The sequence below is a fragment of the Elephas maximus genome, chromosome 15 (genome assembly GCF_024166365.1).
Source record: "Elephas maximus indicus isolate mEleMax1 chromosome 15, mEleMax1 primary haplotype, whole genome shotgun sequence".
Taxonomy (NCBI): Eukaryota; Metazoa; Chordata; class Mammalia; order Proboscidea; family Elephantidae; genus Elephas; species Elephas maximus.
This window is the reverse complement of record NC_064833.1, coordinates 75,399,293-75,425,882: the sequence shown is the minus strand read 5'-3', so window position 1 is coordinate 75,425,882 and position 26,590 is coordinate 75,399,293. Positions and strand designations below refer to the sequence as shown.

Here is a 26,590-nt window from a genome sequence, read left to right as displayed (position 1 = left end):
CTCAATGAATTGGCTTAAAATTCTTGGTATTTTCAGGGAATAGAATTGGTGTGTGTATAAAAGAATGGTCGGAGATATGACTGGAGAGTTAGATTGTGCTGTGTATTGTGAAGTCATATTAAGGGGTTTTCAATTTTATCTGTAGGTAGTGGACAGCGAAAGGAATGATACTTGAAATCCAAAAGTGAAAGGATTAGTTGACATGAGCAGATTTGCCTTTTCGGGAGGTATCTGGTTGAGGTGTAGACAGTTGGGAAAGAGATGTGGCAAGGAAACCTTTTAATAAGCTACTGAGGTGATCTAGGCAGGAGGAGATGAGGCCCCAAGCCAGACAGGGAAGATAGGGAGGACATCCAAGATACAATTCTGAAGTTTCATTGGCAGGACTTGAATACAGGGAATGAGGAAAAACAGAGGGCTTGAAGATGATTCCCAGTGTTCTGATCTAGGAGAATAACGAGGATGTGAACTAAGATAGGGAGTATGGGAAGTAGAACATGATAATGGGTTCTGTTATAGTTTGTAGTGTTTGAAGAGAGTTTGCTTTAGAGCAATTATCAAATGTATGGAGTTTGGGTGGGGAGGGGGATACCCTTATCTCTGAGGAGACCCTGTGACTCTTGGTAGATGCATTGTTCAACTGAGATACTTTTTTTCAAGTTCCACTTGAATTCTTTTAAAAGTCTTTTTGTTCAACATTTACATGGTCAACGATCTGAAAGATAAATTTTCTTTTTAAATTATAGAATTATCAACATTATTTTGTGTGTTTAAGATTCTACAAATAAAAGTCTGATGTCAATTTTTGAATGAGTGTATTAAAAATGCCACTGACAAAACTACATTTTTCCAACTGTAGAAGTCTTTTTTATATATATGATGACTTCTTTGGCCTTGCTAGAGTGAGAGTTCGCTTAAATTTTCTGTGTATATGGTTATATTTTTTACAGTGACTTTTCAAAATTTAGATACTTGTTTGTTACTTATCCACATGTCTCTAGAGAATAACCCTTTGCTTATACTTGGTGACGATAGGAATGTTTTTGTTTTGTATGCTTTCATAAATTTGTACCTAAAGTAGCTCAGCATTCCTCAAAAAGCTTTGAACCTTCAGTTTCTCTAAAGTCTGGGAGTAGAGTTTGTCCAGGGTAGAGTAGGCCTGGAGTCCCTGAGTGGTGCAAATAGTTAACACACTTGGCTGCCAACTTAAAGTTGGAGGTTCACATTCACCCAGATGTGCCTTGGAAGAAAGATCTGATGATCTACTTCTAAAAAATCAGCCATTGAAAACTCTATGTAGCACAGTTCTACTTTGATACACATGGGGTTGCCATGAGTTGGCATCAACTGTCCAACAACTGTTCTGTCTGTGTGTGTGTTGTGTTTTAAAAATAGGTCTGGTGCGGTGGGAGTAGAGTTTGTGACTAGACAGTTCCCATGACAGGTTATGTGAAAAAGGAAAGTAGGGAGATCCTAAAGGTCCCCATGACACTGCTTAGGTTTAGGGAGGGAAACCTCAGGTTTCCCTAAATAATGGTTCAGGGAGAAGTTAGGGGTGGGAGGGAGTTGGTTTATTTCAAAGTGGTATCAGTAACTGGAAAGGTCTCTTGTGGCATGATACAGGGGAGTAGCAGCTGTGTATTTCAGCCACTGAAGTATTTTTAAATTGCATATTTACATGTATTTGTGATTTTAAAATTGTCTACTTAAGTATACTGGAAAAAAAAGTATCTCCATTTTTTTCTAACAAAAATAAAATAAAATCTGGTATTATTACTAATACCAGAATACTGTATCAGAATACTTGTATCAGAATACTTTCTAGCACTTAAATAATGAATGTTTCTTGTGTTGCCAAGATTCTGGAAAGAGAAAAAAGAAGGAAGAAAGAACGTGAAGAAAAAGAAGAATATGAAGCTAAATTAGAAGCTGAAATGAGAAGCTATAACCCCTGGGGGAAAGGTGGAGGTGGTGCGCCTCTCAGGGATGCAAAAGGAAATTTGATAAGTATGTTATTTCCACTGAGTTGTTGGTTTTTAAAATAAAGTCAATTATTTTTAACTTTTAAAAAAGAGTGAAGAGTAGGAAGAAACAGGAACCATAGCCTGTAAAAGGAGGTCTCTTGATATGTAGCTTAATGGAAAATAAGTATTTTGATAATATAACAGAGGTTAGAAAGCTTTTCTTCTTCAGATACTATTTATGTGTTTTTCTTACAAATTTTACATACTCTGATGATGATAACCCAACTGTAGAGAAAAGCTCATGCTAGTTGTCAAGTTTTTACCTATACTAGTAGTTAGACTGTTTCCTAGTATAATAAGTAGTTGCTGTTTTTAACTGATAAGAGATCTTAAAATTAAGTGTGATCTAGAATGGTTGCTAAGATGTGCTTAATTCAGATACGTGATATACCTACTCAGTACAGGGACTCCTTACAAAACCTTTTTAGCAGGTTGCAGAATTATATTGATTTACCTTTCAACCGTGTACTCCAATTTTGGTCTGTTTATCACACAACAAATACTTTGAAAGACAGGCTTTCATATATGATGTTATATGTATTAGAATGGTCTCTGATTAGTTTTTAGCTGAGCAGAATAAAAGTAGAGCAAACATAATGGGTTTTTGAAAATTATTTGATTAGAAATGAGAAATGAAAGGATAATAGAAACAACAAAAACAAACTCACAACTCACAGCAAAACAAACCACTCATAGCAGCCCTGTAGGACAGAACAGAACTGCCCCATAGGATTTCCAAGGCTGTAATCTTTTTTTCTCTCTTTTTTGTACCTACCTAAATTAAAGCAAGCCTCTGGGCTTGTTTTGGTGGGGTGGTTTCAAGCAATGCTGCTGGAGTTATAGAACTTATAGTAGTTAAGGAGATAGAGTTGGGGAGGTGAGTGAGTTGGGAAGGTGGGAGGGTGAGGATTAATGGAGGGAGCAGCCCTTTCACAATGGGATTTTATGGGAGGAGGCATTGAAGGCTTCAAGAACCTCATTTCCCTGAGTCATCATTTCACTAACCAACACACTTCACTGAGATCTTTTCAGTGACTTTTGAATCTACCCAACCTCTGTAGAGCACAGGTTCCCATTCTAAGGCTACAGAATTTGTGAGACCACAAATTCCAACTCCCGTGTGATGCTTTCACAGTCACTGCCTACCAATTGATTTGATAGCAGTGGGTTTGGTTTTACTATTCTGTGTGGGTCCTCAAAAAGTTTTTTTAACTAATTTGAACACAATGGGGCCCAAACCCAAGTCTGAGTATGGTGTTTCATTAGACTCAGCTAGGGAGATGTTTTAAAATCCGCATTCCTAGGTCTTACCACCACCAAGTCTTAGTCTTGATTTTTTATTTTTAGATTTAATAAACAAATTTATTCTCTTACAGTTTAGGAGGCTAGAAGTCCCAATTCAGGGCACCAGCTCCCAAGGAAGGCTTTCTCTCTCTGTCAGTTCTGGGGCTATGTCCTTTTCATTGATCTTCCTCTGATCTAGGAGCTTCTCAACACAGGGACCCTAGGTCCAAAAAATAGACTCCGCTCCCAGCTCTTCTTTCTTTAGTGGTAGGAAGTCCCTCTCCTTTCTGCTCGATTCTCTCTCTTATATCTCAAAAGAGATTGACTCAAGGTACAGCCTAATGCTGTAGATTGAGTCCTGCCTCATTAACATAACCGCCTCTGATCCTGCCTCATTAACATCGTAGAGGTTAGGGTTTACAGCACATAGGATAATCACATCAGATCACAAAATTCAAAACTGTAATCTTTATGGAAGCAGACTGCCACATCATTTGCCTGCAGAACAGCTGGTGGGTTGGAACCACTGACCTTTCGGTTAGCAGCAGAGCACCTTAACCACTGTACCATCAGGGCTCTGATAATAGAAAAGTACGTATTAAAATTGTAAAACTTTAATTTCATGTTGATCTTTAGGTGTTGTATGTTATTGTAGGGATAGCTGGATGATGGAATCAGAAGATTGTTTGGATATTGAGCTACTAGGGTTCTTATGAGTTATACCTGTTATAAATTTTTGTTGTATATGACCCTTTAAAAAAGGGTATATTTGAGGTCTACTTATATTAATATGATAACACTGTTTTCCACAAAGGATTTGTTCCTTTCCTGTCTACCTCATGAGTGCTTTCCTCATATTCTAAAAGACAGAAACTCTTGTTAATTTCTTTATAGATGATTTTAGGTGATACGTAGATGAACATTTCTTATTTTAATAGTTAAGTGTTTGTTTAAATGTATATTAGAAAAATACTGGATCTATTTCCATTATGGGCAGTGCTATACCATTTCCTTTTAAAGTAAGGTATCAGTCCAGATAATTAATGAAAAGTGTTGTAACAAACAACTCGAAATTCTTAGAGGCTTAAAGCGGTATAAGTTTATTTCTCACTTATGTCGTGTTCTGATGCTATGTGGGTCGCTCTTCTCCAAGAGGTGGTGACTCAGGGATCCAGGCCTCTCCCGTTGTGTCACTCCTCCATCTTGGAGTTTTTCAATTCTAGCTGCACAAACAAGGTCCAATGGTCAGGGAGAACAAATTGGATCTTGTTGGGGCCTGGCCTAGGAGTGAAGGAATATCACTTTTGCCTTCTGTGACAGTCTGGGAAGTTTAGGTTTCTTTATGCCCAGAAGGATTTTTCTTTGAACGGCGAGTTATTTAGAAGTGTGTTTTTAAAATTTCCAAATATTAGGGCATTTTCCAAATAACTTTTATTTTTTTAGTTTATATTCCATTTTGTTTAGAAAAATGATTTTTATGATCTCACTGTTTTTAAGTTTGTGAGATTTATTTTATGGACTACTCATTAGATTTTTACTCATCCTAAAGACTCTGATTTCTGTAAGTGTGTATATTTTAAATGTGATTAATTTTGAAATACATGTTGCTAGTAGTGCCAGAGTTGAAAATTTGGCATACCTCTCTGAACTAACTCATAACGTAGTTTGTATGTTGGCCTTGGATTGCTGAATAATCCTGGGCCTCTATGGTCCTCAGAACTGCTCGAGTGTTGGCTATGATGCTGGGCAGGTTTCAGTGATGCTTCTGGAATATGACCAACTAGAACGAAGGCCCTGCAGTCTATTCCCAAGCATCAGCCAATGAAAACTCTACGGATCACAATGATCTGATCCACAACTAACTGTGGGGATGGTGTAGGACTGGCCAGCATTTCATTCATTGTGCCTTAGGTTGCCATGAGTCGAGGACCGACTCAACCGCAATAAAAAGAGCAATATTTAATATATCTCAGCCATTTTCTTTAAAATATTTTGGACCATATTTTCTACCCAAGTACAAAGAGCAGCTAACTTGTGAAGTCAATGTTAATTTTGAAGTGTTCATTTAAGTTTATAAAAAGATAAAGATTATAAAATAAGGAATGAAAAAATTAAGTACTTTTGATGTATTGTTTACTTATCACTATCATACAAGTTAACCCTGGTCTAATAAACTATTCAGAGAGTAGAATTATTTTCCCACTCATTAATCTGTGACATTTTCTTTTGTTATTCTTTTGGGTGCAGAAGTATTCTTAAAATGCTGATAATTTTATGTGATGTGATTTACATTTGAAATAAAGGCCCTTTTTCAGTGTCATTTTGCAGTTGGCAAATTACATTCTTGACCCAAACCAGTTGCCGTTGAGTTGATACTGACTCATAGTGACCCTATAGGACAAAGTAGAACTGCCCCATAGGGTTTCCAAGGAGTGGCTAGTGGATTCAAACTGCCAACCTTTTGGTTAGCAACTGAGCTCTAAACCACTACACCACCAGGGCTGCCTTTTTTTTTTTTTTTTTAGCTTATTTCAAACATTTTACCCTACTGCTTTACAGAAATGGAAAAAGTGTGATTACTTGATTGACAAACACATTTTTTCCAGTAAAAGCAATATGAATTTTTTTTTGATTGCATGTGTTAGTTTTAAATAATAAATATGCCCTCTAATAAAATTAACTTTCCTTTAATATGAATACCTCGAATATTACTTTGAGAGGATCATGTGTAATCACGATAATAAATTATAACATGGTTATGATTTTGAAAGGAGCCCTGGTGATACAACAGCTAAGCGCTCAGCTGCTAACCAAAAGCTTGGCTGTTTGAACCCACCCAGGAACTCGGAGGGAGAAAACCCTATGGGGCAGTTCTGCTCTGTTATATGGGGTCACTATGAGTTGAAATTGACTCCATGGCACCTAACAACTACAAAATTATTTTTGAAGTTTATTATAGTATTTGTTTACTTATAGGATATTTATCTTTTGATTTATGGTTTTTGCCGCTGAATATCAAAATGAGATTGTATTCCCTAAGTACTCACTAGTTTGTCTGCAGAGCTCTGGGTGTTGTCTGGAAGGCAGGAGTGAGCTTGATATATTGCAGTCTAGTAATAGAATATAAAAGACTGGTGTATGTGTTATTATTCAGAGTGACTTCTTATTTATATTGACCAGTCTTCTTAATACTGTTGCAGCAAATTGGATGACAAAGAGATACAGGTTTCCCGTCATCTTCCTGTGTCATTCACCTTCCGTATCCGGATAGAGCCCAGGATTTAGTGGCGATTTCCCTGCCTGCCTTGCTAATCCTTGGCACTTGGTAGTTTTCTTGAAATCAGCTTTCCTCTGTGATTTTAGTAGGCTTCCTGATAAATACTTCTTATATCCAAATTTAAGTTCACTTTCATTGCTGCCATAGTGTCCCAGGTGTGTTATTTTTTTGTGCAAAACTACTTTTATTTTGTTAAATCCCTGACTTCTGCAATCAATCAGGTTTGTTTTTGAGATTAACTGCTTGTTTGACCCAGTTGTATGTATATAGATTTTTGCCAAGTTACCCCAAAACTTAAAGGTACCTTAAAATAAACATCTACTATCTTGCAGTTCTGTGGATCAGTGATTTGGGAGCGATGTAGCTGGGTGGTTCTGTCTCAGGGTTTCTCATGAGGTTGCAGTCAGGATGCCATCCAGAGCTGCAGTCATCTGAAGGCTCGACTGGAGCTGGAGGAATTGTTCCAATACGGTTCCCTCCCATGGCTAAGGAGGCCTCAGTTCCTCGCCACGTGGACCTTTCCTTAGGGTTCGTTGAGTGTCTTCACGATATGGTAGCTGGCTTTAACCTTATTGTCTTTTATGAAGCAGCTTTGGAAGTCATCTATCATTTCCACAATATCCTATTAATAAGAAGTAATTTAATAATTCTGCCCACACTCAGGAGGAGTGGAATTGAATGTCACATTTTGAGGGAGGACTGTCAAGGAATTTGTAGATATATTTTAAAACTCTTATACTACATGATTATGTTTTTTCATTAGGAGAGCTAATGATGTTGGATAAATTGCTACTACGACTTATTTTGAATTATTGCTATTTTTTTCTGTATTAAAGAAATTCCAAGTTCTGAAGTAACTTAAATACTGCTGTGGTTTTTATGGGTTATCAAAGATTTACATATCCTTAATTTCTCAACTAAATTTAAGTTTATTTAAAGTTATTTTGCAGGGTTGTTATTATTATTTTTATTTCTTATATGTTTTGATAATTTTCTGTTTTCAGGACAACAAGATGTCATTGAATTATTCCTAGCTCTGTTCTATTGTTTTTTCTCTGATTCCAAGGTTTTTATTTCAAAAGCCAGCACTGGGTAATTATTCCCTATTTTAAGAAAATGTGTTAAACACAATAATTATAGAAATGTGTCTCTTGAAATAAATGGCTTATTTTTCCCTCTCAGCTGATTTGAATAGGATGCACAGACAAAATGTAGATGCCTACCATAACCCAGATGCAAGAACCTATGAAGATAAAAGGGCTGTTGTATCTCTAGAGCAAAATTTAGCGACTTCAAATGCTGAGAACCTAGAAGATTCTGCAAATAAAAACTCAGGTGTTTAATCACATTCTGTTTTTTTACAATTCTGAAGTTGTTCAGTAACATTTCTCTTCTGTTATCTGACAAAGTTCTTATTGTGGTTTTGAAAATTTGGTTACTCTGAGTTCGGAAGCAGTTATTCATGCTGTTTGTGATACCTTTTGTTTATAGGTCTTTTGAAAAAATGTGAATAGGGAAATATAGGTTGCTTTTTAGTGCTGTGTATTTCTTCTTAGCTTTGTAACTTGCTTTAGCTGCTGCTAACATTTTTATTTTGCTGGTAAAAAATCTGTTGCTGCTGAGTAAATTCTAACTCATAGCGACCCCGTAGGATGGAGTAGAACTGCCCCAGAGGGTTTGCAAGGAGCACCTGGTGGATTTGAATTGCTGACCTTTTGGTTTACATCCAACCTCTTAACCAGTGCACCACCAGGGCTCCTATTTTGCTGGTAGGGGGTGATATTTCTTAAAACCAAATACTGTTTTTGCACATACGGTTTGTTTTTTATACCTATAACAGTTTGAATTAGTGAAAAGGTATCAGGTGTGGTATAATAAATTGTACAATGAAATTCATTTTTCACTTGTTTTAGTAATCGTTTGTCTTGTGAAACCACAGTGTACAAAGGAATTAATTAGAAATCTAATACCTGGCCACATCTCCTTTTCTCAACCAAATATTTTGGATTTGCAATTAAATAATATCCTTTAATTAAAGGTTCTGTCAGTTGAAACTTATTTGTTGTCTTTCTTTATGACTTGCCAGGAATAATTGTCATCACCTTTATCAAGTATATGTCAAAATGTGAAATATATTTAAAAGTTAAAGGAAGTTGAAAGACTATGCCACCCAGCACTATATTTCAATGCTTATTAATTTATTCAAAATTCAACTTTTGTACTTTACAAAAATTTTAATTTTAGACTAGAAAAGAAACTAACATTAGGAAGCCCTTCTAAAATATCCCGGACTGATTATGTAGCCTGTTGAGTTTTTTTTTTTTGGCCAAACAGGCCGGTTAGATGGAGAGCTGTGATAGGAATCTCTAGGCCTGCATCTTTTAAGCCTCTGCACCCTTTATTGAACACTTCTGGAGGTGGGTTGCTTGCTGTTTTCCTGGGCAGCCTATTCTGCTTTTTGATCTCTAATTATGAGATAATCCTTTCTTTCTTTAATCCACAGTGATTTCTACCCAGTGGGTCCAGTTTTGATTTTTGCAACACTAAAATTGGCACCTTTGACTTTGATGAAATTATTAATGTAGCTTTCACTCTGAATCTGTAGTAATTTAATGAGCAGTTAGGAGTATCAAAAGAAGCTCTGGTGGCGCAGTGGTTAGGCGCTCGGCTACTAACTGAGAGGTTGTTGGTTCGAACCCATCAGCTGCTCTGCAGGAGAAAGATGTGGCAGTCTGCTTCCATAAAGATTACAGCCTTGGAAACCGTGTAGGGCAGTTCTACTCTGTCCCGTAGGGTCACTGTGAATCAGAATCGACTTGACGGCCCACAGCAACAAAAATAGGAGCATCAAAACCCCTTTTCATATCATTGCTGCTAAGAGAAAGTTCCAGCTTCTTTCTATCATTATTTTTTTCTTCCTCATTTGCTTGTTTTTCCAGTAGTCTGTTTGGGGATCTCAGTGCTATAGAATAAATCGAATGTAATAGTGTGTGCTTAAGGTTCGTTATCCTCTTGCGTTTAGTCCTTTTTAGGCCTGTTTTTGAGGCCCTTTATCATTTCCATTCTTCTTTTACTTCATGGTTCTTAGGTGAGCTGCAGTCTATGAAGTCCAGTATTCATTTCACTTAAATTTATTATTCGGCACATTATGACGCCTAGATACATTTCCGTGTTCTTTGTATAGAACAGGTACTTCCAATGGTTTTATTTTTGTAGCGTACTTACTGCTAAAAGGACGGAACTTTTCTGTCTTTAATGATATTCCTTCTCTAATTGCCCCCAAATCATTCAAATGTTTAGCATGAGTGTTCATCAAAGTGAAACATGCCCACGCAATTCTGTTTTGTTAATCAGCTTTAAAGAACCGTTAAGGTGTATATTTATGGTAGTTTGTTTTCAGAAGAATAATTTTCAAGTGAAAGAAAGTATTCATAATGTTTAAGTATTGATTTTGGTGTTTTCCTGATCAGAGAAGCATCAATAAACTTAAGTACAAAGGCAAAATAGACCTGAAAGGCAGCTGAATTCCAAAGTAGTCAGCCTACGTAAAACTACACAAGTGAGAGAAATATGTATTTTACATGTATACCATAAGGAATGAGTCAGTAACTCAGAAATAATACAAAAAGGTATATGAGGCTTAAATTTAAATAGCAAGTTTTTTCTTTCTGCATTCAAAGAGACTCCTAGAGTACATGTTTCGAGTTACTATTATGAAATAATTTTTTAACTCCTTCAAGCATATCTACTTGTAGGGAATATGTAATAAAACATTTTTTGTTCATGTTGATATCCCATTAATTGATGGAATCTTTAAGCAAAAACTGTTGCAATGCTTAGAAGACTCATTGTAATTTGTTAAAAATGAAATGTTTTTAGAACTAGCTTGCTAATTTCTCACTATTGTTTATACTATTGACAGGAAGACTATTTTGGGATTACTGGTATTTAAAACAGTTTTAGAAATTATATATATATGCATATGTAAAAACCCATATATACACACATGTTAATGCATTTTAACATACAATTAAGCATTATTTTTGAGAGAAGGATATTCAAATACATAGAATTTAAATGTGTACTTTTTTCTGTCCAAAAATTCTACTTTAAAGCCTTCGTTGGAACGAGAGTTGTTTAGGCTCTTAGCTTTCACACGTTTCTTTGGCATCTTTTCAATTACTAAGTTTATTTAAGTCTCACTGGTTTTTTTCCTCTGGTTACTTTTAATCTGGTCTTCAAATTCTAATCTCAGTCTTCCTCTTCTGATCTTCTAGACTTTCTTACTTAGCACAGTTTTTCAAAATATTAATTTATTAGCAAACTCTTTATTCTTTAATCTTTGCATTTTCTAAGCACTGGCTAATGTTATGTTTCTGCAAAATGTCTCTCAAGGTTATATGCAGACACAGAGCTCTCCTTTTGCTCGGGGAAACATATTTGGTGAGCCTGCAACTGAACTCCAGGTCAAACAGCAAGAATTATACAAGAATTTTCTTCGTTTTCAGGTAAAAAGCTTATTTGATCTTTATTTAAAAGTTTCATAGGAATTTTAATAAACTTGCATAAACTAAACTTGTAAAATTATCTACAGGATAAAAGCTAAATTCTAAAATGCAATGTAGTTATCTAAAATACCTAATTTTTATCAGATATAAAAAAAATAGGTACTACTAAAATTATATTACTGTCTCAGTTATATCTGAAAAAAGAAATGAGACATGTTAAGTATAGCAGTTGATTTTATCTTTTCTGAGCTTCATTAAATTATTAATCAGTTAAAACAGAAAATACTAAAAAATTTTAAAACAGACTTACTGAAATATTCACCTGTTAGGAATAGAATGAATCTAGATGCTTATAAGTTAGTAGAATATCAGTAACTTTTTTTCAAATGATTTGATATTCTTGACTCAGTACTTCAGATTGTAAATAAATAAAAATTAGGTATAAGATAGTCACATTTTGCAGTCATTTTCCCATTTGTCTATATAGTATAAGCAAATAGCATTTAGAGTAAAGGAAATGCCCAAAGCAAAGACACTTGAGTAGCCAGTAGTTTATTAAGCACATGGACTTACTGTCTACCCTTGTGCTGAATACTAGGGTTGGAGCCAGAGATGAATGAGATCCTTGCCCATAAAGGACTCACAGTTTCTTCTCTTCTTGCCCCCTTCTCCTACACAACCATACTTATATCCTAGTGTCAGGTTAATCCTGTGGCCTGGTTAATCTTCTTTGATAGGACTTTTCACATGCAATTATTCTTACACAAAACGTGGGTGTAGTTTTTCTTTGCCTATAGAATAATGTCCACTCTTTAGCCTGACATTTAAGAATACCCAGTCTGCAGTGGTTAAGAGCTATGGCTGCTAACCAAAGCACTGGCAGTTTGAATCCACCAGCTGCTCCTTGGAAACCCTATGGGGTAGTTTTACTCTGTACTGTGGGGTTGTCATGAGTCAGAATCAACTTGATGGCAACGGGTTTGGGCTTGGTTTGGTTTTAATCTAATCCCAGTCTCTTAAACAGATTCCTTTTAAACAAATTTCCCTCAAACATACATGCTTTCTAATCCTCATTATTGTGGACTCTTAAATAAGGAAGAAATATAAAGTATATAGTCTTTAAGGATGATTGATCTGGCATTAATGTTTAGGATGTATTTTTGGAGGATTGTAAAGACAGGATATTTTACTAGAGTGGTAACACTGGATATGGTAGAAAGGCCTTTCTTAAGAATCGATAGAATGAATATAGGGTACTGGATGTTAGGGAGTGCCATCAGAGATCTCAAGAGCCACTGAAGTCACATAGCAGCACGTTGAGGTGTCATAGAGTCACCTGTTGAACTTGAAGGATCCTGTGATATACCTTCCATAATGGCAGCAAGTCAAATCTTTAAGTAGCTACTATTAAACTTAGAAAGTCTTATCAAAGCTTAGGGTAGAATTCAGGAGGAAAAAATCTGAGAGTCGTACAACCTTTTATTGTTAATAAGATACTTTTATATGTAGTAGTTCTTTGAACCTCAAAAGTTCCTGCTGAGGAAGGTATTATTATCTCTATTTTATGCCATGTAACTAAAGTGCAGACTAAGAGGCTTGCCCATGGTGGGAGAGCTAGCAGATTGTGAGGCCAGTGCTTGAACCCAAGTCTCCTGACTTCAGGAATCATATCTGTAGATACCATATTGATATTTCTAGGGATCGCTAGGGAATTGTTCTCTCTGGAAAAAACTACTAGCATTGGAAGAAACTCCATGGGGTAGGAAGGAGGGGGAACTGAGAGTTAAATGTGAGATTTTGTTGTATGGGTCATAAATGGTGTTTTCTCTAGGTACGTTGTACTTGAAGAAGTGGTTACATGCACACTGTGTAGTCCTAAATATGCAAATTAGGACTGTGTGCATATCATAGTGTTGCGAGAAAGAAGTGTTGGACAAAGCCCCAGAATATAAAATCATGCAAATGTGAGAATAGTAGAGAAGATTAAAAATAGCTTAAAAGATTGATAGCACTAGATAGAACAACCTCTAGATAGAGCTAGAGGAAACGCAGATGAGAACAATAAATATATAAATAGCCATGTTTAACCAGTTGCCATTTAGTTGGTTACCACTCATAGTGACCCTATAGGACGGGGTAGAACTGCCTCATAGGGTTTCCAAAGCTGTAGTCTTTATGTAAGCAGACTGCCACATCTTTCTCCTGCGGAGTGGCTTGTGGGTTCTAATATGCAGCCTTTTGGTTTGCAGCTGAGCACATAACCACTGCGCCACCAGGGATCCTGCTGCCCTATGTAAGTAAGGGTTACTAAAATCGATCAATAGCCCTAAACCAGTATCACAGATACTTAGTCCCCAAGCTGCCAGTCTTCCCTATTGCTCATGGAGGATGTGGACCATCTCTCAGGGTCCTCTTCACTTCAGGTCTTAGACTGTACCTTCAGATACTCCCCTAGAGTCCTCTGCACTACAGGCCAAGGTGCATTCCAGATTAATCCTTGCTGCCTAAATCCTCTTACAACTCATAGTTTTAGTTCTTTTCCCATCAGCCTGCCAGCAGATAGGAAAGACGGCCTTTTGGGGAAGTGACTGTGTAGCTTTTAACATTATATCATGTAGCCTCCCCAATAAAATGTAGGAAACTGACAGATTTCAGAACTCATTTTTACTTGCAAAAAGGGTTCGGTGCAAATGTTGGATGCACGGGATACCAGGAAACAATAGTGTTCTAACTTTTCAGTAGTTTTACAAAATAATAACTAGGTTTAATTCTCTAGATTGAGGAAAAAAAACAAAGAGAGGAAGCAGAGCGAGAGAGACTGAGAATTGCGGAAGAAAAAGAAGAAAAACGACTTGCAGAACAGAGGGCACGAATTCAGCAGGAGTATGAAGAGGAACAGGAAAAAAAAAGAGAGAAAGAGGAGGAGGTGCATTTTTTTCTGGCTGTATTTTACGACTGAGTCTAAAAGTGAAACCTTGATTTTTTTTTTCTAATTTTGTGCTTTAAGTGAAAGTTTACAAATTATAAAGTTACAAGTCAGCCTCTCATACAAAAATTTATAATACACCTTGCTGTATACTCCTAGTTGTTCTCCCCCAATGAGACAGCACACTCCTCCTCTCCATGCTGTATTCTCCATGTCCATTCAGCCAGCTTCTGACCCCCTCTGCCTTCTCATCTCACCTCCAAACAGGAGCTGCCCACATAGTCGCATGTGTCTACTTGATCCAAGATGCTCACTCCTCACCGGTATCATTTTGTCTCTTATAGTCCAGACCAATCCCTGTCTGAAGAGTTGGCTTTGGGAATGGTTCCTGTCTTGAGCTAATAGAAGGTCTGGGGACCATGACCTCTGGGATCCTTCTAGTCTCAGTCAGAGAAACCTTGATTTTGACTTGGAAGATATTTGTTATTTATAAAGGAGAACAATCTTGGAGTATATTTAGAAAATACCAGATATCTATTCATTAGATATTAATCTCTTAAGGTGAAAAGCTCTTTTAAGAAAAGAGATAAATGATGATTTTTTAAGCCAAAAAATAGTTATAGGCTGACTAATATTGTTATAAAAGATGCCTAATATTGTAGTATTAAACATAATTTCCTTTATTATATATATGTATATATATTATATGTATATGTACATATATGTATGTGTGTGTGACTTGTCTATTTCAGACAAGACAAAATTTTTTAGTGGACTGTAGAATGTACGTATGGAGTGAATATTTTTTTCTTTATTTTGCTACCATTGTTTTCTCTGTAGCAAAGGCTAAAAAATGAAGAGCTAATTCGGTTAGCTGAAGAAAGACGAAAAGAAGCAGAAAGAAAAAAGAAAGAAGAAGAAGAAAAACATAACCTGCAACTTCAGCACTACTATGAAAGAGAAAATATGATTGGGGAAGAGACGAAGGTAAGTTTCTGGTGAAAGTGTCCATCAAACCTATAGTTATATCGCTGTTACTGTGAGAGTTGTGAAGGTGTTAGACATTCCCCCCATTCTACCTTACTACCTAGTCTGGGTGCAATATACTGAACTCCTATATGAGTTGATGTCACTGTGTGTCTTAGGGTTCTCTGGCGAAACAGAACCAGCGATATATATAGAAGAGGAGGGGAGATACCAATTGATTTTTAAGGAATTGACTCAAGCAATTGTGGGAGACTGGCAAGTCCCAAATCCGTAGGTTGGGCAATGGACTGGAGATTCCTGCAGTCTTGTGTCCCCAAATCCGTAGGTCAGGTAACGGAAGAGTGAAGAGTGAGGGAGTTCTGACAAAATGTCTATTTATAGTCTGGAGGCAGAAAACTCCTTTTTCGCTCTTAAGGCCTTCAACCGATTGGATGAGGCCTACCTTCATTATGAAGGGTAATCTGCTTTACCTAAGTCCAGCTGGTTTACTCACATATAACTACTTCATAACAGAGTCTAGACTAGTGTTTTAACCAGACAACTGAGCGTCATAGTCTAGCGAAGTTGACACAGAAAATCAACACCATGCCTTGCTGGTATTTTCTCCCTAGTGAACATGATGATTTAGTCCTTCATAGTCTTGTTCCCGTGGGCCATGGTGGTGCTACTCAAGAGTATGGTCTAGGGACCAGTACCCCACAAATTATTTGTTAACTGGTTCTTGACAAGATAAGTAAAAAAATTTAGTGTTCAGAAATTTGTAGCAATTTGTAAAAGTAATTTTGTGTCTATTGAATCTAGTAATAAAAACATCAGGTTTGATTTTTATATGCCTTTTAAGAAAATTTCACATATCTAGTAATTCATTGTTATTCTATTTTACAAGTCTGCCCACTATGGATTGGAAATTAAAAAAGAAACTTGCAGTTCACTACAAACTGATTTGAAGTCTTTATCTCTGAGTAAGGGGATGGATGTTTAAGGTTAGGTGCATGAATCAAAATTATTAGAGATTTTTTTTCTCTATAATATTAATTGGCCCTTGTGAGTATCCGTTCACACTTTTGCTCATACTTCACAGTTATACTTAAAATTTTGTGTACGTAAGTATCATTGAGGGTCTTTTAAAAATGCAAGTTCCTAGGTTTCACCTACAGAGTGTTTACTAAATCGGGGGGAGGCTTAGGACTCTGCATATTACACGCATTCTTCGGGGTTCAGGTACAGTTGGTGTGTGGATCACGCTTTGAGAAACCCTGTCTGCCTTTAGGTTTAGCCCAATCTAAGAAAATTGTTATCAGGAATTTAGATTTATACAAACATCTTTATTCTAAGCAGAATTCACAAAAAGAGTACGTTTAACTGGCAGGCTCCTTTGTTGTGTTTATAATGTGATTTGGTATGCTTTTCAGCATTTATACCTACTGCCTATAACATAAGCCATTTCTCAGTGGCTCAGAATGCATTATTTGATTTCTTATCCCAGGGTTTTGTGGTCATAGAAATGATGAGTATTTACAATTAGAATTGGCTGAAAGATTGTTTAAAAGAGAGTTTATAAATGATATTGATCTCCAGTTTTTAGTTTTAGTTTATTTTCATTGTTCTAGGATTGTTAGACAAGAAAGGGTCTTTCTGTAGGATATAGTTTGATATATATTTATTCAGCCTTTATAAGTGTATTATTCAAATTTCATATTATTTTTTTAAAATTCATCATTTAAAAATAATACTTGTTAGTTTTCCATAATTGTGTTTCTGCCAATTTCTTAAATTATGTGTTTTTAAAAATGCAATTTCTTATGAATATGTGACTGTTAAACTGGAGCCCTGGTGACATACTGATTAAGAGCTCTTCTGCTAACCAAAAGGTTTATTTTTAAATTTTTATATATATATAGCTTAATTATGAGGTACTACAGTAACCAGCTTTGTCCCATTGAATGCATTTTGCCTTGAATTCTGAAATTAACATTACTGTTATTTTTTTCACTTATATATGCCTGAGATATATTTTTGTGTACCCATTTAGTTTTTACACTGGTGTTATCTTATTTTGGGGTGGTTATGTATTGATTTAGTTAACTGGATTTGGTTTTTTATCCTAATCTGAGAGTTATAATCTAATAAATATCTAAATCCACCTATATTTACTATAATTGGTATACTTGATCTTATATAATTGAATTTCTGACTTTTTGTGTTCATTTTTGCTCTCTTGGTAGTTCATTTTTCTCATTATGTAGACTTTGTTTTCATTCTACCCAGTGCTTTAGATGATTTATATTTTCTTTATAATTCTCCTTGTCATCATCTTGGGGTTTTAAAAAAACATTTTTTTAGCATATATTTCTAATTTCATCAAAGTCAGCAGTGGAACTAATGTTTGATTTTCCACAGTGTAAAATGAAGAATTTAACATATGCATGTATACTCTGGCCTGGATTTTTTTATCCAGCTAATTATTATTATGTTTTATTGGGTGTTTTTCATCTTTTCAGCATTTTGATTTTAGGATGAACTTGGGGACTGTTAGCCTTAGTATACTGTAAACTGAAACCTCATCTTATTGGGGAGAAATAGGACCTAGTTGTGACCTGGAAGGCCTCCCCCCCGCCCCCGCCATCCAGGATGCTCTGGGTAACCGGGATCTAAGATCTAGATTTTACAAGTTGATCTGTATTGTTTTCCAGAAAAGGATTTTAGTTCTGTCCCAGTCCTTTTTGTTATTGACAGTTTTTTACTTTGGCTTATGTCTTTTCTTTTTTATTGACATTTGGATATGCAGTTACATTACTTAGTTGTTGAATTTTTTTAGTCCTCATCTAAGAATCATATTTTTTAATTCGGTTGCAATCGACTTGATTCTGACTAATGGCAGCCCCGTGTGTGTTAGAGTAGAATTGTACTCCACAGGGCTATCAATGGCTGATTTTTTGGAAGTAGCTCTCCAGGCCTTTCTTCTGAGGTACCTCTAGGTAAATTTGAACCTCCAAGCTTTTGGTTAACTGCCAAGCTTATTAACCACTTACATCATCCAAGGACTTATTTTTAGTAGAGATATCTAAATCCAGTTACATTTATCATAACTGATATAGTGAAACCTGTGAAAACTGGAGCTTAATGGGACTGCCTTGTTTTTCTGGGTCTCACAAGTTTTCCGCCTTTGACAGGGTACAGTCTTACCACTTTTCTATCATTCTCTATAAGTGGGGAATAGTTTTCCTTCTCTGACAGTTTTCTGCCTTACACAGGTTCCGGCTTTTGCAGATTTTACTGTATGCTTGAATTTATGTAATTGAATTTTCTGACTCTTTTGTATTTTATTAAATAAAAACAATAACAGCCTGAACTTCTTACATGGTCTTATATAAATATTAGGTGTAGATTGTGTTTGTGTTTGTGTATGTATGCGCATACACATATATCCATCTATCTGTATATATACATACTTTTTTTTTTTTTTTTTAACTTTTCAGCACTTGAGACAGCCTTCTCCTGTAGTTCCAGCTCTTCAGAACAAAATTGCAAGCAAACTGCGAAGACCTCCTTCGGTTGACAGCATCATTAGTTCCTTTATTCATGTATATACATTTTGTTTGAATTTGTTGATCTTAGATACTAGCTCAGTTATTTTGGATTGGGGGGGTGTTGAATGAGATTTTTTCATTCATCCTACTTGGCTAGGTTAAATTTTTTCAGATCTAAAATATAGGTGGTTGTTGTTGGGTGCCATTGAGCCAATTCCAACTCATAGCGACCTCATGTGGTAATGTCTCCATTAATTTGCCTGCTGCTTCAGCTGTAGCTGCTAGTACTTAGTGCTCTAAAGTTTAAATTCTTCTCCCAAACCATAATTCAGCAAATGGTTCTTGTCCAGGCCCCTCAAGAAGGCCCTTTCTTTGATGACCTGTCCCTTTTAGCTAGCTGTGGTTGTACTAACAATGTAGTTATAGTAATTATGGTCCTTTATACTTTGCACTGAGCTACAATTAAAAGGAAAACAGGAAATGTTTCAGAGGGGTTCATCCTTGAGTTGAGTCTTGAAGAATGAGTAGGAATTTGCCATGAAGAGAAAGAGGATGTTGGACTTAAGGCTTGTGCAGAGGGACAGAGGGAAGCATGGCACCCATGAAGCATACCCTGTGCTTTGACGTGGACTGATTATGCGTGTAAACTAAGGCAGCAAAGAGGTGGAGTGTCAGGGCATACGCAGGGTGTCGTACAGAGTGCTGAGGAGTTTAACAGTATTCCATAGGCTGCTGGGTTCCGAACAGGCTAATTACCACAATAGGCAAAGAAACTTGTTAGACAAACATCTTCCTGAGTCCCACCCTCTGAGATTCTGACTTAGTAGGTTGATGGTAGATAAATGCTTGGAATACATTGTAGTATTTTAAGGTGAGAACGACATGGCCACTTACGTCTTGTATGATGTTCTCACTGGCAGTGGTGTGGATATAAGTTGGAGGTGGGATGAGACTGTAAACATGGAGACAAGTTAAGATGCTTTTGCTGAAGTCCAGAAACAAGACTTTGAGTGTCTTAGCAGAGGAAGTGACACTAAGAACTAAGAGAAGTGACAGATTTAAGACATATTTAAGAGAGACATATTTAATAGTGGTCTCTATTGACTGAGTGTGTGGTGGCTAGGAGTCAATGATAATTTTCAAGTTCCTGGTGAGGGTTATATAGAGTAGGGTGTTGAAAATATGGGTGGTAGCTGAGGAAGGAATTCTGGGCTGGATTTGTAGTTTTGCAAGCCATTAGCATATCAATGCTAGCCTAATTCGTGTGGTTATCTAGGGTGCCGTTGAGTCAATTCCGACTCATGGCATTATCTAGGAGAAGTGTATAAAGGGAAAAGTGCAAAGGGCTGAGTTAAGCACACGGGTGAATTACCAACATTTAGGAAGCAGGGAAAGGAAATGGAAACACAGAAGGTGACAGTCAAGCTATCGGTTGCTACCAGCCAAGTAAAATAAGGACTTATAAATGCCCATTACAGCTGTCACTTGGGGATTCATTTGGTGACTTTGGTGAGGACAAAGTTAGTAGAGTGATGGGACAGAAGCACAGGTCGTAGCTGTGTGTTGATTAGTGAATGGGAACAAGGACGTAGACAGCGTATGTGCCGCCTTTACTATTCTTTAAAGAAGCTTGGCTGGGAAGGGAAGGAGAGGATGGACAGTAGATGGTGAGTATAGAAGGGGAAGGTCAGTTTTTTGTTGTTTTTTTTTTTAAGAAGGGAGAGATTTTTAAGCATAGGCTGAGAGGAATGTGCTTGAGAAAAGGAAGAGATTGGAGAAAAAGTAATTGATGGAGGAAGAAGAAGTCACTTGTCTGATAGAGTACAGGTGAAGGGCTTATCTTTGGATAGGAGCAAGGACTACTCCTTTGAGATGAGAAAGAAGAATAGTTATAGATGTAGGTAAGTTTACAGGTAGGATAGTGGGGAGTTGGTTTCCTTTACATATAGGTTCTTAAAAAAATTACTCCTCTCTGGAAGACATTTTGAGTGTATCTTTGTTATGATTGTTAAATAGGAAAGTTCCATGTCCAGGGCACAGTCTCCTCCCGTACCTGCCAGGAAAAATCAGCTCCGTGCAGAAGGTATTGTTAACTGTTAAATCTACAATCTAGAATATTTCTTTCTTTTTCTTAACTTTTACAGACTTTTTATATAATTTTATTTTGGATCTGAAATATAAAAATAGAAAGTTGCAAAAATAGTAAAGAGAGGGCCCATATACTGTTCCTCTAGCTTTCCCCAGTGGTACATCTTACGTATCACAACCAGAAAATGACATTGGTACACTCTCTTCAGACCTTTTTCAGGTTTCACAAGTTGTTACATGCACTCATGTGTGCATTTGTGTGTAGTTCTGCACAGTTTTATTGCATGTATAATTCATGTAACTACCACCGTAATTAAGATAGAGCTATTCTGTGACGACAAAGGTACTCCCATATGTTATCTGTCTGTAGTTGCGTTCCACCCCAGAATATTTCTTAACTTTAGAAATTCTGGTGTAACCAGGAATGTGTCTTGTAGGTCTCAGTGATGTTCATAAATACGATCTGTGCACATGTGCACATATAGCAGACATTATAATAACTTTCATGAAAATGTCTCTCTGAGCATTTCAGCTTTACGATAAGGTTAGGTTATATTTTGATCTTTTATTCTTATACCTGTCTTGTTTTTTACTTATCAATGGGAATTCAAAGAGGAGAAAAAAAATGTAATTATGGAGTTATCAGAAATGAGAAAACAGCTTCGTAGTGAAGAGAGGCGTCTCCAAGGCCAGTTGCTACACATGGACAGTGATGATGACATTCATATAAGGCAAGTTTTAAATCACATTTCTCACTTTTTCTTGAATTCTTTTATCTTGTGTTGAGGATAAGGAGTCCTGTCAGTCATTCAGAAGTTATCAGCAATTTGACAGTTCTGTTGGTAAAGCGACCTTTATTAGAATGGATAGTTTGCATGCTTAAAGATGTTTTCAGAAGATTGTTGATGAAAGTGTAATGACTAAAATAGCCTTGCCCCCCCCAAAAAAGTATAGCTAGATATCGTATAAATATTCTACTGGAGTCACTCAGCACAACTAATCCAAAATAGTATATGATTTTGATTTGAGTCTTTGCATTTATAATATGTGGTTGGTTTTCTTCTTTTATAAAAACAGCTCTTTCTTTAATTAACTAATAAAGACATTTTTGTATTCACATTCTTCAGTTTTATGTAGGTAAAGTTGCTTGTATAAGACATTTATCCACATTTATTTAATTCATTCACACAAATATATGGCATATATAACTGAGTATTGACTTAATCTACTATAAAATATTTAAATACTGAACACTCTAATTTCCTTTCCATACTGCCAACAATGTGTTTATGGTAATGATGATGATGATGATGGTCGTGGTGGTGGTGACAGGGATTCTGGAGGAGGCAGAAAAAGAAAGAAGTAGTACTTCCTTGAAGGAAAACAAAAATTATCCTTAACCATGAAATATTTAACAGAATTAGACTTAGTGAAGAATCAATATTGGCAGCAGGTGAATTCTTTGTGACATCCCTGGTGATGTTAACCTTTAGCACTTTACGGTAGCGTTTGCCAGGTTTCTCCACAGTAAAGTTAGTATTCCTTGGAAGTGAATCACTATGTCTAGTATACCCTAGTATACTTTTAAGAGTGAGAAAGGGGTGAGTTTAAGCTCCGTATCCTAGAGGGCAGGCATCTACATTTATTATTTGGAATTTTTCTGTAAGAAACATTTGTGTCTTCTTCCCCATTTATTTATTTATTTATTTAATCACTTATTTATATCAGTATTGTCTCCTGTATACTTATTTCCTACTTCAAGATTTATTCCAATACTGTGTTTTGTTGCTTACATTTTCCCAGCTTTGGCCTTTGGGAGCTCTTTCAAGTTGACTACTGTGTCCCTTTAACATGTTCCCCTCCCTTTGCTTTTTGAGCACTTCCTTACTTGCTCCAAAATCATCTTGTATTTTCCCTGCCCCAGCCCTAGAATCAAGGGGCCCTGATTCCTTTTACTGGAGAAAGGTATATTTAGAAACCAAGATCTGAGTACTGGGTGTGCTTGTTGCTGTTGGGTGTCATTACTTCTAGGCCTTCACAGTGGACAGAGCTAGGTAATCTGTGTATGTATACTAACCCATGTATCCACATGTCTATAATTATTCCTGTGCATATCCATTTGAATCTATATTTAGTCATAGTGATGTCTCCAACTCTAATCTGGTATGTGAAGCATTAGAGAGAGCCATTGCTGTCGAGTCGACTCCAACTCATAGCGACCCTATAGAACAGAGTAGAACTGCCCCATAGAGTTTCCAAGGAGCACCTGGTGGATTCAAACTGCTGACCTTTTGGTTAGCAGCCATAGCTCGTAACCACTCTACCACCAGGGTTTCCATCTGGTATGTAGTAGGATTATAATGTACACTTTAACTTACCTAGTTATGCTTTGCTTAGATTTTTGTTTGTATTCTCTAAGCATTTCTGGCTAGGTATATAAGGGGAAGAAATTTCAAGATGTAGACAGGCTAGATACTGAAATATGAACCCAAGATGGTAATTTTCAATGAATAATTCTCCCATAGTAGGTCAGCTGCTTATAAGTAACTGAGAAGTCAGTGTGTTTTTTTCTGTATTTACTTTTATAATGTTATAAATGCCTCAACTATTACAGCTTTGCATTTTCCAAACCTACATATTTAATTCAGTATAATGGATTGTCATGTCTGTCAGTTTGTCGTACTATGGGGGCTTGTGTGTTGCTATTATGCTGGAAGCTATGCCACTGGTATTCAGATACCAGCAGGGTCACCCATGGAGGACAGGTTTCAGCTGAGCTTCCAGACTAAGGCAGACTAGGAAGAAGGACCCGGCAGTCTACTTCTGAAAAGCATTAACCAGTGAAAATCTTATGAATAGCAGTGGAACATTGTCTGATATAGTGCTGGGAGATGAGCCCCCCAGGTTGGAAGGCACTCAAAAGATGACTGGGGAAGAGCTGCCTCCTCAAAGTAGAGTTGACCTTAATGACGTGGATGGAGTAAAGCTTCCAGGACCTTCATTTGCTGATGTGTCATGACTCAAAATGAGAAGAAACAGCTGCAAACATCTGTTAATAATCAGAACCTGGAATGTATGAAGTATGAATCTAGGAAAATTGGAAATCGTCAAAAATGAAATGGAACGCATAAACATCGATATCCTAGGCATTAGTGAACTGAAATGGACTGGTATTGGCCATTTTGAATCAGACAATCATATAGTCTACTATGCTGGGAATGACAACTCGAAGAGGAATGGTGTTGAATTTATCGTCAAAAAGAACGTTTCAAGATCTATCCTGAAGTACAACCCTATCAGTAATAGGATAATATCCATACACCTACAAGGAAGACCAGTTAATACAACTATTATTCAAATTTATGCACCAACTACTAGGGCCAAAGATGAAGAAATAGAAGGTTTTTATCAGCTGCTACAGTCTGAAATTTATTGAACATGCAATCAAGATGCATTGATAATTACTGGTGATTGGAATGCAAAAGTTGGAAACAAAGAAGAAGGATCAGTAGTTGGAAAATATGGCCTTGGTGATAGAAACAATGCCAGAGATTGAATGATAGAATTTTGCAAGACCAATGACTTCTTCATTACAAATACCTTCTTTCACCAACATAAACAGCGACTGTACACATGGACCTCTCCAGATGGAACACACAGAAATCAAATTGACTACATCTGTGGAAAGAGACGATGGAAAAGCTCAATATCATCAGTCAGAACAAGGCCAGGAGCCGACTGTGGGACAGACCATCAATTGCTCATATGCAAGTTCAAGCTGAAACTGAAGAAAATCAGAGCAAGTCCACGAGAGCCAAAATATGACCTTGAGTATATCCCACCTGAATTTAGAGACCATCCGAAGAATAGATTCGATGCATTGAACACTAGTGACCGAAGACCAGACGAGTTGTGGAATGACATCAAGGACATCATCCATGAAGAAAGCAAGAGGTCACTGAAAAGACGGGAAAGAAAGAAAAGACCAAGGTGGATGTCAGAGGAGACTCTGAAACTTCCTGTTGAGCGTCGAGCAGCTAAAGCAAAAGGAAGAATTGATGAAGTAAAAGAAATGAACAGAAGATTTCAAAGGGCCTCTCGAGAAGACAAAGTAAAGCATTATAATGACATGTGCAAAGAGCTGGAGATGGAAAAGCAAAAGGGAAGAACACGCTCGGCATTTCTCAAGCTAAAAGAAATGAAGAAAAAATTCAAGCCTCGAGTTGCAATAGTGAAGGATTCCATGGGGAAAATATTAAATGACGCAGGAAGCATCAAAAGAAGATGGAAGGAATACACAAGGTCATTATACCAAAAAGAATTAGTCGATATTCAGCCATTTCAAGAGGTGGCATATGGTCAGGAACCAATGGTACTGAAGGAAGAAGTCCAACCTGCTCTGAAGACATTGGCGAAAAACGAGGCTTCGGGAATTGATGGAATATCAATTGAGATGTTTCAACAAACAGATGCAGTGCTGGAGGTGCTCACTCGTCTATGCCAAGAAATATGGAAGACAGTTTTCTGGCTAACTGACTGGAAGAGATCCATATTTATGCCTATTCCCAAGAAAGATGATCCAACCAAATGTAGAAATTATAGAACAATATCGTTAATATCACACGCAAGCAAAATTCTGCTGAAGATCATTCAAAAACGGCTGCAGCAGTATATCGACAGGGAACTGCCAGAAATTCAGGCTGGTCTCAGAAGAGGACGTGGAACCAGGGATATCATTGCTGATGTCAGATGGATCCTGGCTGAAAGCAGAGAATACCAGAAGGATGTTTACCTGTGTTTTATTGACTATGCAAAGGCATTCGACTGTGTGGATCATAACAAACTATGGATAACACTGTGAAGAATAGGAATTCCAGAACACTTAATTGTGCTCATGAGGAACCTTTACACGGATCAAGAGGCAGTTGTTCGGATAGAACAAGGGGATACCGATTGGTTTAAAGGCAGGGATGGTATGTGTCAGGGTTGTATTCTTTCACCAAACCTATTTAATCTGTATGCTGAACAAATAATACGAGAAGCTGGACTATATGAAGAAGAACGGGGCATCAGGATTGGAGGAAGACTCATTAACAACCTGCGTTATACAGATGACACAACCTTGCTTGCTGAAAGTGAAGAGAACTCGAAGCACTTACTAATGAAGATCAATGACCACAGTCTTCAGTATGGATTACACTTCAACATAAAGAAAACAAAAATCCTCACAACTGGACCAATGAGCAACATCGTGAGAAATGGAGAAAAGATGGAAGTTGTCAAAGATTTCATGTTACTTGGATCCACAATCAACACTTATGGAAGCAGCAGCCAAGAAATCAAAGACGCATCGCACTGGGGAAATCTGCTGCAAAGGACCTCTTCAAAGTGTTGAAGAGCAAAGATGTCACCCTCAAGACTAAGGTGCGCCTGACCCAAGCCTTGGTATTTTCAGTCGCATCATATGCATGTGAAAGCTGGACAATGAATAAGGAAGACCGAAGAAGAGTTGACGCCTTTGAATTGTGGTGTTGGTGAAGAATATTGAATATACCGTGGACTGCCAAAAGAACGAACAAATCTGTCTTGGAAAAAGTGCAGCTAGAATGCTCCTTAGAGGCAAGGTTGGTGAGACTGTGTCTTCCATACTTTGGACTTGTTGTCAGGAGGGATCAGTCCCTGGGGAAGGACATCAAGCTTGGCAGAGTACAGGGTCAGCGGAAAAGAGGAAGTCCCTCAATGAGGTGGATTGACACAGTGACTGCAACAATGAGCTCAAGCATAACAACGATTGTAAGGATGGTGCAGGCCCGGGCAGTGTTTCATTCTGTTGTGCATAGGGTCTCTATGAGTCGGAATCGACTCGACGGCACCTAACAACAACAACAACAGCATTATAATGGATTGTTGACATTTTATTCATTTTCATTCATAAATTGAAGACTGTGCTCTGTTTTCACAAACCA

The 26,590-nt window shown here is 37.0% G+C and overlaps 1 protein-coding gene across 8 annotated transcripts in view; it reads left to right on the top strand.

Moving 5' to 3' along the window:
- The window catches only part of CSPP1 (centrosome and spindle pole associated protein 1), a 128,413-nt gene that overhangs the window by 69,624 nt on the left and 32,199 nt on the right, over positions 1-26,590 (top strand). For 5 of the 8 annotated variants that reach the window (XM_049853522.1, XM_049853520.1, XM_049853523.1 and 2 more), the window contains 8 exons: positions 1,860-2,007; positions 7,768-7,920; positions 10,981-11,093; positions 13,870-14,019; positions 14,860-15,006; positions 18,486-18,590; positions 20,553-20,619; positions 21,238-21,355. In XM_049853522.1, coding sequence (XP_049709479.1) covers positions 1,860-2,007; positions 7,768-7,920; positions 10,981-11,093; positions 13,870-14,019; positions 14,860-15,006; positions 18,486-18,590; positions 20,553-20,619; positions 21,238-21,355 — 1,001 coding nt within the window. The remainder of the gene's footprint in view (positions 1-1,859; positions 2,008-7,767; positions 7,921-10,980; positions 11,094-13,869; positions 14,020-14,859; positions 15,007-18,485; positions 18,591-20,552; positions 20,620-21,237; positions 21,356-26,590) is intronic. The other 3 variants (XM_049853526.1, XM_049853525.1, XM_049853524.1) reach the window with 1 other exon arrangement.